The 19791-nt window shown below is 38.3% G+C and overlaps 1 protein-coding gene across 1 annotated transcript in view; it reads right to left on the bottom strand.

Annotated features, from left to right (window-relative positions):
* The window catches only part of UBL3 (ubiquitin like 3), a 56817-nt gene extending 43764 nt beyond the window's left edge, over positions 1–13053 (bottom strand). The window contains exon 1 of the mRNA XM_070942818.1: positions 11825–13053. Within this exon, the coding sequence (XP_070798919.1) occupies positions 11825–11851 (27 nt within the window). The 5' untranslated portion in view covers positions 11852–13053. The remainder of the gene's footprint in view (positions 1–11824) is intronic.
* Between the last annotated feature and the right edge of the window lie 6738 nt (positions 13054–19791).

The raw sequence follows: 19791 nt of genomic DNA, 5'->3' as shown, positions 1-19791 counted from the left end.
ACCATGCCATGAGCATTTTTAATTCATGTATTCCATAAATCTTTAGTATTTTTCCAAATTTTTTGGTGAAAAAAACATAATAAAAGACTAAGAAGAAAACAAGGAAAAAAATAACCCCAAAAAATCCCTCACATTCTTCCTTGATTTTTCTTGTGTTGTCTTCTACTCATAAAACCAATACTAACTAGAAAGTCATATTTAATATAATGCTAGACAAGATGACTCATCGGGTCAGCTTTTCAGAGATATTTCCTTATCAGATTTCTCAATGCTTTCAACCATGGCAGAGTTTCTAATGAACTGCCTTCACTGGAACTGTTCTTAAAAAATTGTGGAGATATTTAGAGGTGTGTCTGCCTTAAAAGTAGACCATGTTGAATTAAAATAAAATGGGAATAAAACAAGCTTGTGTAAAATATTTTTTTTAAAGGTAGCTACTCTCCAAATACTACCAAGAACTCAAAATGCAAGAAAGATAGTGCCATTGATTATTTTCATAGTTAATATTTTAATTCAATATTGCAATTTAACAATTTAACTAGTTCTTTAAGATCTACTCCTTCTATACTGACTATAATAAAGTAGCTTACACTATTTTCAATAACATTAATAAGAAGTCACCGTGGGATGATACACTGATGATACCCAGCTTTACATCTCCTCCAGTAGTGAAATCCAATTTTTTTTTACTATCAGTTCTGTGGGCATGGCTTGGTGGGCATAGCTTGGTGGGCATGGCAGGGGAAGGATACTGCAAAATCCCTATTCCCACCCCACTCTGGGGCCAGCCAAAGGCGGTATTTGTCGGTTCTCTGAACTACTCAAAATTTCCACTACCGATTCCCCGAACTGCTCAAAATTTCCACTACCAGTTCTCCATAACCTGTCAGAAACTGCTGGATTTCACCTCTACCTCCTCCCCTGCAAGTTACCCCCCTGTGATTTGCACTGGTTGCTAGTATCCTTTCAGGATCAATTCAAGATCCCAGAAATGATCTATAAAACACTACATGGCACGGGACCAAGAAAGCTGAGGGACTAGTTTTCCCCAGCTACATCTTCCCATCTCATCAGGTGTAGCAGGAAAATCATGTTAAAGATCCCACCCTCCAAAGAATGTCATCTGGAGGGATACAGGAAGAGAACTTTTTCTGCTGTGTGCCTATTAAAGTATTATTATCTCCAAACTTAGACTGACCCTGGTGGCCTTTAGGAAGGCCCTGAAGACATGCTTTGGCAATGAGTTCTCTTCTAGAGGTAGAGGAGTTTATTATTATGAACATATTTTATTATGAAAATATTGAATGTGATGCTGTTTTGGGCTTTGCTGCTGATTTTGGTTAGTTTTTGTTATAATATGTTTATTAATGGATTTATATCTGTATATTTAATTTAGTTGTTTTTAACTGTGAACCAGCCAGAGTCACTCAGGCGAGATGGGTATACAAATCAAATAAATAAATAATGGTCCTACTATGCTAGTATTTTAACACAGTACTAATAATATTTATTCAAAAATATGGATATATTCACCCACCTCATTTTGCTAAAACTATGTTTTACATTTTCTATTTTCTCCCAAATTATTCTTAATATTGGGAAGCAGGGAGGGAGAGTTGCGACACAAGAAGTAAGATTGTGATTTCTGTCAACTACTAAACTATATATTCCAGTCTCACAACAATGTAACTCTTCTCAGACAGAGTAGAACTTGTTTTACAACATTTTTTCCTACCCTCTCCTTGACCTTATTTTTTTACTGGCATTCCTAGTGAGCTGCAAAGGTACATGTGCAGTCACCAGACTTCTTTAAAAAATATAACTTGGAACAGCAGCAACACTTCACTTCTATAATGGCAATACTCACATGTTTACGTATAAAATACATAGAACCCTTCAAGCATCATTTTCTTGTTAGTATTCTACAATGTACTAAACTGTAGCACTTCATTTTGTTCTAACACAGCAGGCATTATGTTGTACTCCTCGACAAGTGCCATATTATATAACAATTTTTAGAGTGCCAACATCACAAGGATTGGATGGCATAAACATTAACTTTAAAAAATTCTACCATGGCAAATGTCCTACTCCACCAATAAAAGATCAACTAACATAATACAAGAAAAAGATTGTCATTCAACACCATCAGCTAGGTATCATGCCTCAAAGGCCTACTTACAAAGGAATGTTTAAGTGTTTCTTTGAATGCCAAGAGTAAAGAGGCCAAGCATATTTCTGGAGGCAGCAGAATGTCTAGGCAGTAATGTCCTCTGGCTTAAGTGTGCCTTACTTCTTGCTGAGTTGGAACTTTGAGCAAGTTGTCTGCAGGTGACTAGATAGGATGAACAAATTCATCCTGAACAAGTCAGGTCTAATGTAGTCTCACACCATGCCAAGTAGGCTCGCACCATGCCAAATAAAGTCTCAAAGGTGCTTTTTCATTTCATTTTAAAGTAAAGCTTTATAAATGAAAACCAGCAATAACCTGTACCCATAAACCAACTGATAACAGCAACCCTAAAACTGGGAATATTCTGCAGTAGAGGGTGTTGTCTGCTAGTTACTCTGTACCAATTCTAGTTTCTGAGTCATCTTCAAAGACAACCCTATGTAGAAAGGTTCTTTGCCACAAAGAAGAGGGAGTCAAGATATTCTCCAAAGCACCTGAGGGCAGGACAAGAAGCAATGGATGGAAACTAATCAAGGAGAGAAGCAACCTAGAACTAAGAAGACATTTTCTGACAGTTAGAACAATTAACCAGTGGAACAACTTACCTCCAGAAGTTATGAATTCTCCAACACTGGAAGTTTTTAAGAAGAGATTGGACAACCATTTCTCTGAAACGGCATAGGGTTTCCGGCCTGAGCAGGGTGTTGGACTAGAAGACCTCCAAGGTCCCTTCCAACTCTTGTTATTCTGTTCTATTCTAGAACACACTGCACATCAACCATGTGGTAATATAGGCATAATCATTGTTGCCAAGACCTCCAGATTCAGACAGAACTGTATCTACATATCAACCAAAGCTAAGCAATCCTCGCACCCATCACCCCATTATGACCTCCACTTGCTGTTCACACAGAAATCACAATGCCAGGAGGCCCCAATGACACAGACCTGCTCTTTTGGGGAGCATGACAGCCCCTAGAGCAGCAATACCCAACCTTTGCGGCTTGGTGGCCTGGCTGGGGAGGGAGGGAGAGGGGAGCTGGGCTGTGCAAGCAGTGGGCTGCTGTGCACACACGCTCAACTTGCACTAGCGGCAGGCTGGCATGCATGTGTGTGCAGCTCCACTTGCACAAGTCAAGCTGTGCACACATGCATGCATGCCGGCCCACCAGTTGCATGGCCCAATTCCAAATAGGCCACAGCCCAGTACTGGACTCAGGGTCGGGGATTCCTGACCTAGACCTAATACCAAAACTGATATTTCTGGGTTTCAATATGAACAGCAACTTTTTCTTCCTTGGATTTAATCAGAGCGCAGCTTGTTTTCCGCTAACCCCAACATTTAAAAATCAGGCATAGCTATGCCTTTGCAAAGTTAGAAGCTTCAGTATAGCTACTAACAAAAACCTAGAAGAATTTAAATGCAAAGCAGCAAGACCACCGAAGGCTCACATTTGTTTGAAAGACAAGATATCCTGAACTGCTTGTTGATAATTGTTTTATACAAGTATGTCTCAGTGAAATTACTTGCAGAAATAACATTTGCAATGTGAATTCAATAGAGTTTAGAAGTCACAGTGGTATTTAATAGCTTCATTATTAACACATCAGGAAAGAATTAGTAAAGATGGAATACATAGTTACACTTTTCCCATTGGTGAACCCAAAAAAACACAAACATCCGTATTTAAAGATTATGTTCATGCATCAGTATATTTGACATCATTTGCTAAATCATTAGCAGAACATCTCTCAATAGCACATTGTTAACAGAAACTCCCTGTAGCTGACGCAAATTCTCAAAGAGCCCAAGGCAATATCTGATTATGTCACTGATGATATTTTCTTTTTCTTCCAATACCAACTGGCACTGTTCAAACTAAGATCTGCATACAATAAATACAGTATCATAAGGATTACTGTCTTTTTTAAAAGTCAGTCTTCTAATTTATTTATATTGCCAATTATTTTCTTAATCATGGTATTTCTACTTAGGAAACAGCAGCAGTTCTGCAACTATGGTGGCTTAATCACATTTTGACAGTAGCATATTTGTACATTGTAGGGGCTGACCAACAAAAACAGGAACAGAACATGTATCTGACAGTTTACAGCAATAGCAATTATGACAGAAATGAAAAATTAAGACTCAGGTCTTCAATGAGTGTGGCACAAATGGTCAGAAGGATATTTTCTTAATTGGGGCAACTATTCAAATTGATAAACAAGAAATTCACATATCAGTTGACAGAATGTAGTGTCATAAAGGTGACACTAGACAAAGTACTAAAGCAAAGACTCTCATAGATCAAATTCATCTCTTGTGACTTTCCTGACATTCAGCTGGTCGAGAATGCAGATGTGTAGGCAAAGATGGGCATGCCTCAATATGCCCATGTAACACCTCTGTTTCACAAGCTGCACTAATTGCCAGTTTGTGTCTGGGTACAATTCAAGGTGTTGGCCACTACCTCTAAACCTCTACATGGCGTAAGTCCTAGTTATTTGAGAGACCACTCTCTTCCATAGTATCCGCCCAACTGGTTCAATCAGGCAGGATTGGCATACTCTAGGTTCCATTGATTAAGCAATTCCACCTACCAGGACCCTGGAATTATGCCTTATCTGTAGTAGTACCTGCCCTATGGATTGATGCTACTCCTGAAATTTGAACAGCTTCCACCTAACAGGATTTCAAAGGGCCTTAAAGACTTTTTCAGTCCTCTGGAGAGGATGATTTCTTTCTTCCTTTTTTCCCCCCCTCTGCCATTTTGTTCCTTTGTCTTATGCTTTCAGTATTGTTTTGTTTATTAAATGTTTTAAGAATCGTAAACAGCCCAGAATTTCTGGGAGTTGGGCTGCATATAGATTTAATAAATTACTATTTATACTACTATTATTATATTGTTATGATTATTACAAAAATTGTTTGCTATTGTTACTTCCAAGTTGTTTTTTCAAATTCTCACCTAGCCTATAGCTGTAGGATGAAGTCCAGGGAATCTCTTATCCAGGAATTAATCAAATTCAGCCATGCTGTTTTTCTCAAGATTATCCACAGTAACCTAGATCAGTGGTCCCCAACCCCCGGTCCGCGGACCGGTGCCGGGCCGTGAAGTACCTGGCACCGGGCCGCGCAGCGGCCGGGGGACAGGAACGCTTCAGCACAAAGGCTCCTGGGCCGTGCGCAATGGGCCTGCGCAAAGGCTCAGGCTCCTGGGCCGTGCGCAATGGGCCTGCGCAAAGGCTCCTGGGCCGTGGCCCCACCCCTGCGCGCGCTCAGCGGGCCGCGGCCCCACCCCTGCGCGCGCTCAGCGGGCCGCGGCCCCACCCCTGCGCGCGCTCAGCGGGCCGCGGCGATAAAAAGGTTGGGGACCACTGACCTAGATGCTTCAACTATAGGCTTAAAAGGAGTCAAAAATATTAATAACACATTCAGGGTTAGATCACGGTGTAACAGATGCTTCCAATCTGCAACAAGCATATCTTTGGTCATCACAAAACATGTTGTGAAATTAAATTGATTTTTTGTTTGAATTCATAATTTCTTAACTTTCAAAAACATTTCCTTACACTTTAGCTATATATTCAGAATATATTGAGTTACAAAAATATTTCATGATTTCAAAAGTATGAAATCATACTTTTAAAATTAATTTCACCTGGAATTAGTAAACAATGAAGCATATTAAAACTTTATTATTTAATTGCACTGAATTGCTTTAGCATCACTTCAACTAATCCAATTAATTATTTCAATTTATAGGGTCACCCATCTCAAATACATGTTTTATAAGAATTAAAAATTATATAAAAGACCAGAAAGCAATATTGTAGATAACACACTAAAAACATATAGCAGAATCAATAGCCAAGATATAAGAAATCAATAGCAATCAATTAACACTCTATTAACTCCATCACACATCTATAGAATCATATTTTATGAAAAGACTGTAGCATTGGATCCAATCTAATCTCTGGGGAGATAATGTTTCAAAGGAGAGTGCTGTGACAGAAAAGACTCTCATCCTGGGCTCCACCGGGTGGTATTTCCTGACAAGTACCAGTATGCCTCTTTTGTCAGACCTAATGGGACAGAGATGAGGTCCCTCAAATAGATCAATCCCATGGATAAGTTTGCTCTGCCACAATAGCAGTTGCCAAGAAACTAGCATGGAACATACCTATTTACTCAAAATGAAATTCAAATTAGAAAAGACTTGATTTTACTTAAGTTTTTATTACTTAACATATTTCTATCTCCTTAAATAATATCAGAAGATTAATTCATGTGAAAAAGTAGCATAAATAGTTTGGATTGCTAAAATGCATTTCAAGCTCATCCATAAGTGGAGTAGCAACTGTTACAAATATTTCATATGAGTGTCTCTTAACTAAAAGAAACTTCCTTCATTGCTTCCTCTCCAGTAAAGATTCTGTAAAGTTAAGGTGTGTGCTATGAAGTAAATCTAGACATATCTTTAGTAATATATTTCTAGCTGATGTTGCCTTAACAAACAATTTCTGTTTGTTTTTAATATTTATAATCTAGAGACTGTAAATTCCATGCTCATGGGTTTCATTCATTAGACAATATGAGAAAAATTATAATATACCATATATCCATATAACAACTGATCATGTTCTCATTCAGTTATGAAGAAGATGCCAGCATTTCTATTCACACAATACCTAAGTGTTGCAGCAGTAGTTTTACAGAGAATATGGGATCAACAGAGAGAAAGAAAAAAACATTTTGTTCTACTGTTTTACTAATCTTCTCAATTGTAGACATCACTAAATTAAAACGTTCTTTAGTTCCACATATTTTTAAATTTTAAGAAAACTATTATTTTTCATGGAATGTTGACAATATTATTTTAGTGTTTGGAAATATATCTAAGCAAAGAAAATGGCACATATGTACCATAATGAAAGTCTCTTAACACAAAACTAAAACAATCCAACAGACTTATTAGGCCTTAGTCTTTAACAATTTTCCTTCATCATCTATATAAAAATTTGACATATCTGGAATGTGTAGAAAACATGATTATATTAATCAGGAAATAATGAAGAACAATTTTGTTAATACCTTTAACTAAAATATTTAGCAGACACTGGTAAATTATGCAGTTGAAGTATTCATGTGTTTTCAGACACATGAAAACATCGAACTTTCAACATAATGAAGGTATTTTAAACATATTAGTACAAAATCAATTACTGTAGTTTCATAAGAGAAATAATTTATTTACAGGTAGTCCATGTTTAATGATTGTTCAGTAATCATTGCAACTTACAATGACGTTGAATAAATGATAGTTACAACTGGTTCCTTGGAATACTGGCCACTATAGTGTCCACATGTTCACAATCTGGATATTTGGTTCATGATTACAACATTACAGTGAACCATGGTCACATGATCATAATTTCAGTCGTTCTCTGCTGACTTCCCAAAGCCAACAGCAAAGCTGGCAGGAAATCAGAAGTAGCAAAGTTGTTGTGAGGTCTTTGCATAATGATAGCAATCAGGAGTGCCAGAACTATCATCAGAAAGCAATGCACATGATGTCACATTTTACTACCACATAGCTCCAGTCCCAATTGCTGTCATAAACTGAGGACTACCTATAATCACCCCATCCCTATTTATTGCACTTTGAATGCAATATAAAGTATAAATATATACTTTATAAATATAAATACAAAATTTTAAAAATCCACTGCATCTGAAGAAATTTAGATAAATATAACAAAATAATGTACTTTTAAATGCTTTATGTGTTATGTGTCGATTTATGTCATCATTTACATAATGGCATTATTAAATACTAAATGACTGGAAATTTATTTATTTATTTATTTATTTTATTAAATTTTTATACTGCCCTTCTTCTGAAGGATTCAGGACGGTGAACAGCCATGGTTAAGATACATACAGTATGAAAATTAAAATAATTTTAAAAATAATTAAATCCAATTTGGCTTCCCAATTTTAAAACCCCTTACCCATAAAATTAATCAATTAAAATCTTAAGCCAGCCTGGCTCGCTGAAACAAGAAAGTCTTCAGAGCCCGGCGGAAAGTACAGAGGTCCGGGATCAGTCGTATCCCTGGGGGTAGCTCGTTCCAGAGGGCGGGTGCCCCCACAGAGAAGGCTCTCCCCCTGGGGGTCGCCAGTCGACACTGCTTGACCGACGGCACCCTGAGGAGACCCTCTCTGTGGGAGCATATTGGCCAGTGGGAGGTTATCGGTGGCAGAAGGTGGTCTCGTAGATATCCAGGCCCTAAGCCATGGAGCGCTTTAAAGGTGAGAACCAAAACCTTGAAGTGCACCGGGAAGACCACCGGAAGCCAGTGCAGCTCGCGCAGGAGAGGTGTTACATGGGAGCGCCATGTCGCCCTCATAATCACCTGCACGATTGCATTCTGCACCAGTTGGAGCTTCCGGGTGCTCCTCAAGGGGAGCCCCATGTAGAGAGCAGGAGGGTCCAGGAGGGAAGTAACGAGGGCATGAGTGACTGTGCATAAGGAGTCCCGATCCAGAAAGGGGAGCAACTGGCGTATTAGGCGAATGCTTTACTTCGGATTTAATTGAGATTCGTGAGTAGTAATACCCCCTCATCTATTTTGTTACGACAAAATGTTATTCTAATTAAGAAATAACATTAGGAGTAGGTAGAATCAGCTGGTTTTTTTAAAAAAAAACACATATTTTATTTTTTCTCTATGTACATTGGGAGCTTATGCACCAAAGAAAAATTCCTTGTGTGTCCAATCACACTTGGCCCATAAAGAATTCTATTCTATTCTATTCTATTCTATTCTATTCTATTCTATTCTATTCTATTCTATTCTATTCTATTCTATTCTATTCTAAACAAATAAGGTGGGTTGGGCTACTAGTCTTAACAGCCCTGGTTCTAAGTTCTTCAATAGCTTCCAGTTCCATGATATCATGGTGATTATATGTTGGCATTAACATACCACACTTTATTCCAATGCTCCTAACAAGATTAATATTCAAGTCTCATATACGAACTGGAAAACTAAAAAAGAAGTACAACTGCTGTTTTGCAAACTGTATTCAGTAAGCAAACTTCGTTAATGTAAGAAAACCAGTAACATTTTATAGAACTAGTTTTTTAATATAATAATATAAGTTTTTGAATATACGTTTTTGAGTATATGTCCCACAGCATTAAATACAGAAACTAGACCCAAATAAATACAATTCTTGGAAGCAATTGGCTTAAGAACCAATTATTTCAGTAAGAACTTCTATTAAGGTTTTTTTAATAATTTAAATTACAATGGGAAATGAATATTAATTCCAAATCATGTCTGGACAATTCCTAAGCACTCCATATTTTTATACTGGTAATTTTAAAAACCAGTTATGTGCACTGCTATATAGTTGCAAATATATACAGTATGGGCATGTTATATAAAGCCCATCCTGGATGCTCAGATATAACAGAGGAAAAGATAATGAAGCAGAATAAATTTCTAATATATTTTAATGAAGGTCCATTAAAAGTGAAACACTTCTAAGTTCTACATTTCAATTATAACACTTAGCATGGAAAAACATGTACAATTTCATGTACAGAACAGCTGATTTTGGCTGGCTTATACCCAATATAAAACATGTGTTTTTGGTCTGGATATGAAATGAAGCAGGGTCATTTTGTTCCAAATACAGAGTAAAGTGCTGTTTGTTCCAGACTGTAGAGTTTCAGTTGAAGAAATGTGGAGGAAAATGCCAAAACTGAAGATTTTATTTAGTGATGGCAACTGAGAAAGGGCAGGAGAGGAAAAGATACCAGAAATGATAGGAGTGAGCAGGCAGGCCTATGGGAACTGAGACCATTTGGAAGTGGGTACATAGGCCATCTGGAGAAAAAAAGAGAGACACAAGGTATCCTTGTTTCGGAAGGAGGGGAGAAAGAAACAAGTGGACACCAGCTTTGCCCTATCCACCCTACAAAAATCATTCTGAGTTTGCTGTAGGACTGGTTTCAGCTGCAGCACAAAACAAAAACATTCAAAGTTGTTTCTGCCAACAGCAACCAATCCATAATGGTTCATCAAAATATCTAGAATATGAGGGCTGTGCTTTAGGTTTGAAACAAAACACATTTTACATTTTATGCAGAGTCCTAAGACATAATATAGAAGGATATGATTTAATTATCCATTCTACTAAATGGTGCTTCTCATACAATAATTGACATCCATTCAGAATTAAATTCCAGCAAAATACAATGTCAAAAATACCAAATGGATAACAATGAGAGTTTGCAGCTGTATATTTTATTATTATCTTAATAAAGGGGGTATTTTTCAAAATCATCACACACTTTCAAGAAGCACTGTTAGAAAAATATATATTATAATGAAAGACAAGATGCCACAGTGTTGCAAAGAAAATCAAATAAAAACAATTCAAGTTGAAATCAACATGATTTTCTGTCCTTTTTTTCTAATACTTTGCTCAGCTACTTTAAGCAAGTTTGAAGCTGTGGTACAATCTTTATTATAGTAGTGATTTGGTCACAAATTACTGTTTTCCTGCTATGGAAAGCCAAAAACAATCTCCTACCAAGCATGAATTGAAGTTTTAAAAGCTGAGATTTGTATGCATATTCATAGCACATACACAATACTAATGCCCCAAAGCAATTACCATTTATTTTTTTAACAGAATCACATAACTAATAAAAAAAAACATTACTGTATGTTTTAAATATGAAAACCAAAAATATTTCTTTAGTGCCAAAAAGGAATCGAGTTAATTATATATCAAAGTTTAAAAATAATTCAGTTTCAGACATGTTTATTCATAAGAATACCTGTAGGTGGTACTCTCTAAAGTATATAATTTTGCTTCCTTTTGTCCAGACTTTAAAATATACTCTGATCACTAATTCAGTAATTCACTTTATTAGCATAACATCTAATATTACCTCAGGAAGACATGGCTCAAGAGAAGAGTTTCTAGAATGTTTTGTTGCAACCAATACACTGTATTAAATTATAGCCTTCCACACTACTTGAGGTTATTAAATATTGTAATTGGATTCAAATAATAAAACTATAACAGGAAAAAAGGTACCAAAATGTTGATTAATTCAAATAAAATAACCCTAATGAAAATTTATACTTATGCTCAAGTTAAATCTCAAATGTATATAAAAAGTTAAATAATAAAAGAAAGCAGATGATTAATTCTACTATACTGAAAGTAGGGTGCTTCTTCCTTTCAGATCTGTTAGGAAGAACCAGTGTAGTACAGTACAGAACTGGGGAGATCCAAATTCAAGTTCACCCTCTCAAAGGAAATTGGGTAACTTTTGGCCAATTACTCATTCACAACTCAACCTATATCACAGGATCATTTATTTGTTGTAAAAATAAATGAAAATAAAAGGAAGGGAAACCTCTGTGTAAGCTATCTTGAACTCCTGGAGAAAAGGCTGTGAATAAACTTAATAAATACTAAGTGGATTCTACCCACAAAAGCTTATACTATAATAATCTGGCCTTCGATATATAAAAACACTTCTTGCTGCAGCACAAATCAATCTTCTGAAAATCAGTTCTTTGTATTTCTGGAAATAAAGTCAAATCCAAACTTACCATATCAGATGGAACACTGCTAGACATCTTGATAATTACGCTGTCGGTTTCAAGAAACAAAGAAGGAGTGGGGGGAAAATGTAAAAGCCAGCCAAAACAACACAGGTACAGTAAAAGATCTTCCAGCTAACCAATCTTTGGTTTTGTTCCTGGTTAAGTTGTGCGCGTTTTGCTTCCTTCAATAAAAGCACCTGACCCGCAGCAAGGAAACTGACAAAAAAAAGACTCCAATTGTTATTAAAAAGGCTGGATCAGAGAGGAAACCACAGGGAAACCAGAGACAGCAACGGATTCTTGTCAACAGCAGCACGAACGCCAGTTGTGCCAGATAGACCAGGCAAAAACATACAACAACAACAACAACATGAATTGTGTAGGAGCGCTTTTTCTTCCTCTCTTGCTCTTCCTCTCCAGCCTAGACCAATAATGAATGACGAAGATGATTCAGAGGATAGTTCTGTATCCGAGTCACCTTCTCATTAAAGAGAAAAAGAAAAAAAATAAAATAAGCGACAGGCACTCAATGAAGTAAATAAAGCAGCGACCGTCCTTCTTTCCCTGAGGCCAAAGTTCTTGTGGGGGAGGCAAAGGGGGGGGGTTCCTCTCGTCCGATCCTCAGTAAGTGAAAGTGGGGTGAGGGGGGCGCTTCTCTTCCTTGGAAAGGCGTGCTTCCCACAGCATTTACAAGGCTGAGTTCAAGATATACGTATTAAAATAAGCCGGGGAAGAGGGAAGGGACAAAGAAATGTTACCCTCCCCCCTCAAACTGCAGCAGCAGCAGCTCAAGGGGGGATTTAAACTGCAGTTGCCTCTCGCAGCAGGAGCAGCAGCAGCCCTCGCCGCCCCCTCCGCCTCAAGTCTCGGCTTTCATCGCCCCCGCCGGTTCCTTTCTCCACAGTCCCTTCTCCGCTTCTTCTTCCTCCTCCTTCTCCTTCTCCTTCTCCTTCTCCGGGGTCTCCCTCAGCAGCAGACGGTTAACGGAAGCCCCCCGCAACCGAGGCGGAGGAGCGGCTCCTTCTCTTCTCGCCAGCCAGAGAGCCCGTTGGACGAAGAAGGGCCGGGGTACGGCTTTCTTCGGCGCACTTTCTGCTCCTCGGTACCCTTCACCGCCTGCCGCCGCCGCTAGTCCCGCAGCCGCCTCTTGTCATCTTCCCTTCCAGCCAACATGGCGTCTACGCCGAGCGGAGAAAAGGGGACACAGCAGGGGAAAGACGGACCCGACGCCCCCATCCCCCCACCACACCTCACTCGGCTTTGGCTCCGCCTCCAGATCGCTATTCGGTGGCCGCGTCAAGTGCGGCCCCGCCCACTCATTATGGACGTGAGCGGCGGACGCCGGTCGCGCGGCATCCTAGGAAGTGTAGTTCTGAAGCTTCGGAAACGTTAAGAAACCTCGGCCGCCTTTTCATCGTGAGGCAACTTTGGCTTTGGCCGCTGTTTACTGTGGTGGCAGCTCCGCCTTCGACAGCCGTCGCTTAAAGCGATCTTGGAAATTCCCTGCTTAGAGTCAAAAGTGCATTACGTGATCGGTGCGAGATTCGATTTGACTGGTTTCAGTCAAACACATTTCGTTTCTCTCCTATCCGGAATCTGACACATACGTGCAAAACAAACATACAAAAAAACCGAGATTTAGACAGATTAACAGAATTGAAAGGGACCTTGTAGGAGGTCATCTAGTCCAACCCCCACCCCCCATCCCCGCCCAAGCAGGAGAAAAATAAACATTTCATTGACGCCCAGGATCAAGGAGCTACAAACCGAGGCGATAACCGTTTCAGGCAACCGGAAAAATCAAAACATTCGGGATTGATACCTGAACTCAGTGTCAGTTCAAAGGAGAGGACTCCCAAACTTTGTGGGCAGAAGGTCATAAAAGTGAAAGATCCGTGATTACCCAACCCAAGCCGCCCTAGGAGAAGGTTGAGTGGGTCGTCGAATCCCAATTAGTTGGCCGAAGTATGTGGTGAGAGTAAATAGCCATGCAAATATAGATAGCTTATCTTCCTTTGTTTGCTTTTGGGAAAGGACCTTTTGAGGGCATTTAAAACTTCCGAGCTGTTAAGTCCGCCGATCGACCAGATCCAAGCATTCTGATTCTAGTTTTTGACAAGAATGCCCTACAATCGTTGAGACAGCCTCTGTGAGCGCACCAGTGGTGAAATCCAAATTTTTAAAAAACCGGTTTTGTGGCCGTGGCTTGGTGGGCATGGCAGGGGAAGGATACTGCAAAATCCCCATTCCCACCCCACTCCAGGGGAAAGATACTGCAAAATCTCCATTCCCACCCCACTCTGGGGCCAGCCAGAGATGGTATTTGCCGGTTCTCCGAACTGCTCAAAATTTCCACTACCAGTTCTCCAGAACCTGCTGGATTTCACCCCTGGAGTGCACCCTCCTGCCTTGGTTGTGAAATACTCTATATGCAGCCAACATGACATGGCTGAAGAAACCTTAACCCTCAAGAAATAGATGTCAAAATCTAAAAAAAAAAAAATGTACAGACCTTAATTAAAAATATTTTATTATTAAAAATGCTAATCTTCTGAACCTTCAGCGAGTCATATTCTTTTTGCTGATGGAGGGTCTTGTAAAATAGCGTAATATCTGTGAAGCACAATTAAATGATGCACAATAAAACAAGATATGCCTGTAGATGTCTACCGGTAATTGCCTATCTATAACTAGAGCTGATTTCACATATTTCCCATAAGCACTTCCTAAATGAAGACAATCCTGTTGTTTAATTGGCCCAAGGGATCATATGATACACGGTTTCCATTTTCTGTTGTCAGAGAAAGATTCTTTCCAACTGTTTAGCCTACATGTAGCAGAACAATTGTTTAGTGTTCTCCGGGAAATAGGAACACTAGAGTTTTCATTCTTTTTACATTTATTACGATAGATACCAGGCACAAATAACAAAGACTTCCCAAAGATGAATGATGTTACTATATGAAATAATGAATATGCCCTTTTTTGCTTTTTTGAATGCGCTTTTTTTTAAAAGAAGGGACAAAAGTGAAGAATAGAAAAATTCTATAATGATATATAATGAAAAGCCACGTCAATATACATTAGTTTGTGAAAAGTATTAATGTTATATTTTATAATGGTAGATTACTGTTTAAGATATAAATCATAACTGTTTAAGATATAAATAATAAAGTATGTGTTTTGTAACTGTGCATATATAGCTTTAATTGTATAAGCTAACATGTATATAAAAATAAACAAAAGGGAAATATTTTGGTTGCTTTAAAATCAGCAGGGCAGTTCCTAGAGAATTATCTTTCTGGATTTGTTTTAGTTTTTTAATTATACTATTTAACTTCCTATGAAATCTAGTAGAGCTTTTAATAATAGAAGCCAGTCTAATTTATTTTTAAAGTTTAATTAGGGGCTATGTTGATTCAAACTTAAAAGAAAAATATTGTCTGCAGAAACACAGCATGCTGGCTGATGAATTCTGGGAGTTGAAGTCCACATAACATTGTCAAGGTTGAAAAACACCTGGTAGGATTCTCTTTTATTATTAGCCTGCACATGTTTTCTTCAATGAAAGCAAGATGTTATGTGTTTTAACTTTGCAGACTTATATGTATGTTCCTTCGATTTACAATATATTGCCACCCAGTCATATTTTATGAAATGGGCAGCTACATACAGTAAATGTGATTGATTCAATCAATATTGTTTACCTCTATGTGTACAGCCCTGTCACAAAATGCACACAATGTGAGAAAAATCTTCCAAATGAGAACTGCTACAAGTGACAAACTAAGTAAAAGTTGTTTATAATGTTCACAAACATTCACTAAACTGATACAACTAAGTGTGAGCCAAGACACACTTTGATATCTTCTGTGAGATCTCCATATAGCAAGGATGTCAAACTGACAGCTCACGTACAGGCCATGCCCACCCCAGATCCGTGAATGGAGAAAACACCATGAAACGTCACATGACGGCAACGTGACACCGCGAGTTTGACACCTGTGCCATAGGGTTCAAATGGGCATATGGTGAAATGAGTGCCACACAGGGGTGAAATTCACTTACCTTTGCTACCGGTTCGCAAATGTGAGCACACGCGCCTCCTTCACGCATGCACAGAGTCTTCTGCGCATGCACAGAAAAATGGGACGTGATGACCTCCGGGCAGGTTTGCCCGAGCCGGATAGAACCAGCTGAATTTCACCACTGGTGCCACACTATAAAAATGAAAACCCTGCTCCTTTTGCACATACTTTGTGACAGATGGGGAAGAGATTGCAGATTGCATAGGTGGGAAAGAGGGTGGAGAAACAACCTTCCTTTCTTCGGTTGTACCACACAACCTATGGGCTTCTGGAAAGTGTAATCAAAGGCACAGTGGCACTGAAGCAACCACAACTTTTCCAAATTTCATTCACAAATGAGTCATGGATCCTGGCATCCTCTAGATTAGCTCTATTTGAGTTACCTTGGTTCAATAATTGTTGCCTTTCCAATTTCGCTCAATTGAAGGTTACAAACTGTCAAATAGACATGAGAGTTCTATATTAACATTTTATACATATTTATATATGCTCCCTTTTTGTGACCCTATAATCCCTTAATTCAGGGTAGAATTGGGGTTACTTGATAGAGCTGAATGTTTACTGACTGCATGCCCTTCCTGATGCCATGCGGAGTTCACAGCAAATATTTTTACTTTGCGCCCTAGGAGAGAAACATCTGCGACTACCAAGGACTGAACTCTCAACTTTGTGAATGGGAGGCAAGGAGCTTCACCACTAGGCCACCATGCTGCTCAATATAAAATATTAATATAATTTATACATTTTTTTAAACACCTTGAGTGTGAGTAGAATTTGGGGCATAAATTGAATGAATTAATGAATGCATAGACCTAATTTAATATTTTTCTATTTAGTACTTTTTTCTTATATATATATATATATATATATATATATATATATATATATATATATATAGGACCCAACACCCAGAATTCCCAGGTAGTAGAGAGATACAGTCGCCACATAGCTGAAGAATGTCAGTTATGGGGATAGTAATCCTAGAAATCCAGAATGGAAGAGGTGTGGGAAATTGCAGTGCTCTGGATATTTATATAGTTGTACATTTAGAGTGGCTGAACATGATAAACCATGGAGGATACATCAGTATCAGCATAGACCTTTTTTGTATCTGCATCTTTTCGAGCACAGGTAGTCCTCGACTTACGACCACAATTGAGCCAAAATTTATGTTGTTAAGTGGAAACATTTGTTAAATGAGTTTTGCCCCATTTTACGGCATTTATTTCCATTGTTAAGTGAATCACTGCAGTTGATAAGTTAGTACCATGGTTGTTAGGTGAATTTGGCTTCCCCGTTGATTTTGCTTATCAAAAGGTTGCAAAAGGGGATCACATGATCTTGGGACATGGCAGCGGTCATAAGTATGAACCAGTTGCCAAGCATCTGAATTTTGATCACATGATCCTGGGGGTGCTATGAAGGTACTAAGTGAGAAAAATGGTCATAAGTCTCTTTTTTCAGTGCCGTTGTAACTTTGGTCACTAAATGAACTATTGTAAGTTGAGGACTACTTGTATTGAAAAGAATACTTGTTCTTTTTCTAGTCTTTCTCAACAGTTATTCTCCTCCAGTCATCTGGCATTTCACCAGTACTCCAAAATACCTCAGAAATAATGGTTTGGACCAGTGGTGAGTTGCCCTCGGTTTACACCGGTTCTATAAAACCGGCGGGAGGCTCCACCCACTGACCCTGACGTCATCAAAATGCTTCTGCGCTTGTGCGTGGCCCCGTTGCGAACCGGTAGTAAAGGTAAGTAGAACCCACCCCTGGTTTGGACAGACCATCAACACCCTAGGATGCACTTCCTTAAATATCAGGCTGGCCTGATATTTCATTTAATTAAAAGACGTATACTCTGACCACGTTTCTATTACATTGTTCAGCCTTGCCCCTTTTCATAATTACCTGGCAAGACACATATTTTTTTTATTGTTAGAAAAAACTGAAGAGGAATTGAATAGCTCTGTATTCCCTTTGTTCCTTATTAGCATGTTGCCATCTTTACTGAGCAACTAATATACTAATTCTTCCCTTTTAATTTCCCATTTAAAAGAAGCCCCTTTTATTTTCTTAGCATCCTTCACTAATTAGCTTATTCTGAGATTTCATTTAATGTCATGCTTATATTTCTGAGCTACCTAGCTGTCTTTTGTGATCTAGTCCTCATGCCATTTCCTGTATATCTTTTGCTTTCAGAACTACGGTAAGTTTTTGGGTAGCCATAACAGCTTCTTTTGTTGCTCCCATTTTTTTCTCCTCATAGAAATTGTTTGCAATTATGATTTTAGTAGCTTCTTCTTTAGGAATTCCAATTCATTTTGAACTCATTATCTCATTAGTTTTCCTGACAATGGGACCTTATTTAACCTTCCTCTGCATTTATTAAAATCCACATGTTTTAACTCTAAAAATGTGTGTCCTTGCATTTAGTTTCCCTTAAAAATCAGAATCCCAGCATTATATAGTTATTCTCCCCAGCAATCTTGCTACTTACACTTGTACTTTTTGAACTTCCTGTTGGGCCTTCTTCCATCTTCTGAAAGAGAAAGCAGTATTCTTATCAGATATGGGTCAATTTTGCTTTGCCAGACTGAAAACTACATTCAGAAGGTGAATTACAATAGGCATGTCTTTTTCTGTTGATAAAGATCATGAATTATTGTTTGATTCTAGAAATTGCTTCGAAACAAATACAGTATGTAGTAGCGATTTCTTTTTTCCATAAAAGATACCTGCTTACTTTAGATTTTCCGTTTGGAATTACCAAGCAATTTATAAAATTGACCAGACATATGGGTATGTTTCTCTTTTTCTAGACTAAACTGTGAATGTTTAAATACATTACAGACTAAATATTTGTTTTCAACACCTAACTGTTCTTATTCCCTCTTTTCAAATGTTGTGTTTGGATTTAAGAACAACAATCTGGAATTTTAGATAAGCTGTTTATTGTAGCAGGTAAGACTTCTGAGTTTATCATCTCCTCAATGGATCAAGACTTTATTTTTCTGTCATGACAGAGGGGTTAATTCTGATTTGCTTCATTTTAAGAAATGACAATGACAGGCTTCATCTTTTCATTTTGTAACTTCAACACAACATAAGAGCCCAGGAGGCACATTGGTTAGAGTGCAGCACTTCAGGCTACTTCAGCTGGCAGCTAGCTGCAGTTCAGCAGTTCAAATCTCACCAACTCAGCCTTCCATCCTTCTGAGGTAAGTAAAATGAGGACCTAGATTGTTGGGGGCAATATGCTGACATTTGTAAACTGCTTAGAAAGAGCTGTAAAAAAGCACTATGAAGCAGTATATAAGTCTAAGTGTTATTGCTATTGCTATAATGTAAATAATGTTTTGTTCTATACTCCCTCCATATTTGTCCCCTCATCAACAAACCCTCATCTTTCCACATTTGTCCCCTCATCTTTCTTCCCACCCACATTTCTTCCTCCTCCAGCGTCTGACCCCTTCATCTGCAACAGCCATCTTCTTCATTCTTTTCTTTGTTCCTGTTTTTCCCTTTGGAGATCCTCCCGCAGTACCCCAAATTCTACAGTTCAACTACTACAGATTCCTTCCCATGATCAATAACCTACCTTCTTCCTCTGGCACACAAGCTCTTTCCTTTTCTCAACTACAGTACAATTTATTAAAGTCGTCTCATGGTATTGCCAACCAACGAATGTTTAAAAGAAGGGTCCCCAGATAAAATAGGTGCTTATACAAGCCAATTCAAGGAAACCCTGACAATAAATAGATAGAATTAAACTGATTATGAAAAACTTGATGACACAAAATTGACTTAACCCTTATAAATATAAAAGCTTTAAAGGATGTTTGGATTTAAAATTTTCCTCTTCCCCTCATAGCAGGGGTGAAATT

This window comes from Pituophis catenifer, unplaced genomic scaffold (assembly GCF_029215685.1).
Source record: "Pituophis catenifer annectens isolate HBS135680 unplaced genomic scaffold, rPitCat1.0.hap2 SCAF_4, whole genome shotgun sequence".
NCBI lineage: Eukaryota > Metazoa > Chordata > Lepidosauria > Squamata > Colubridae > Pituophis > Pituophis catenifer.
This window is presented reverse-complemented; position numbering and strand designations above follow the sequence as displayed.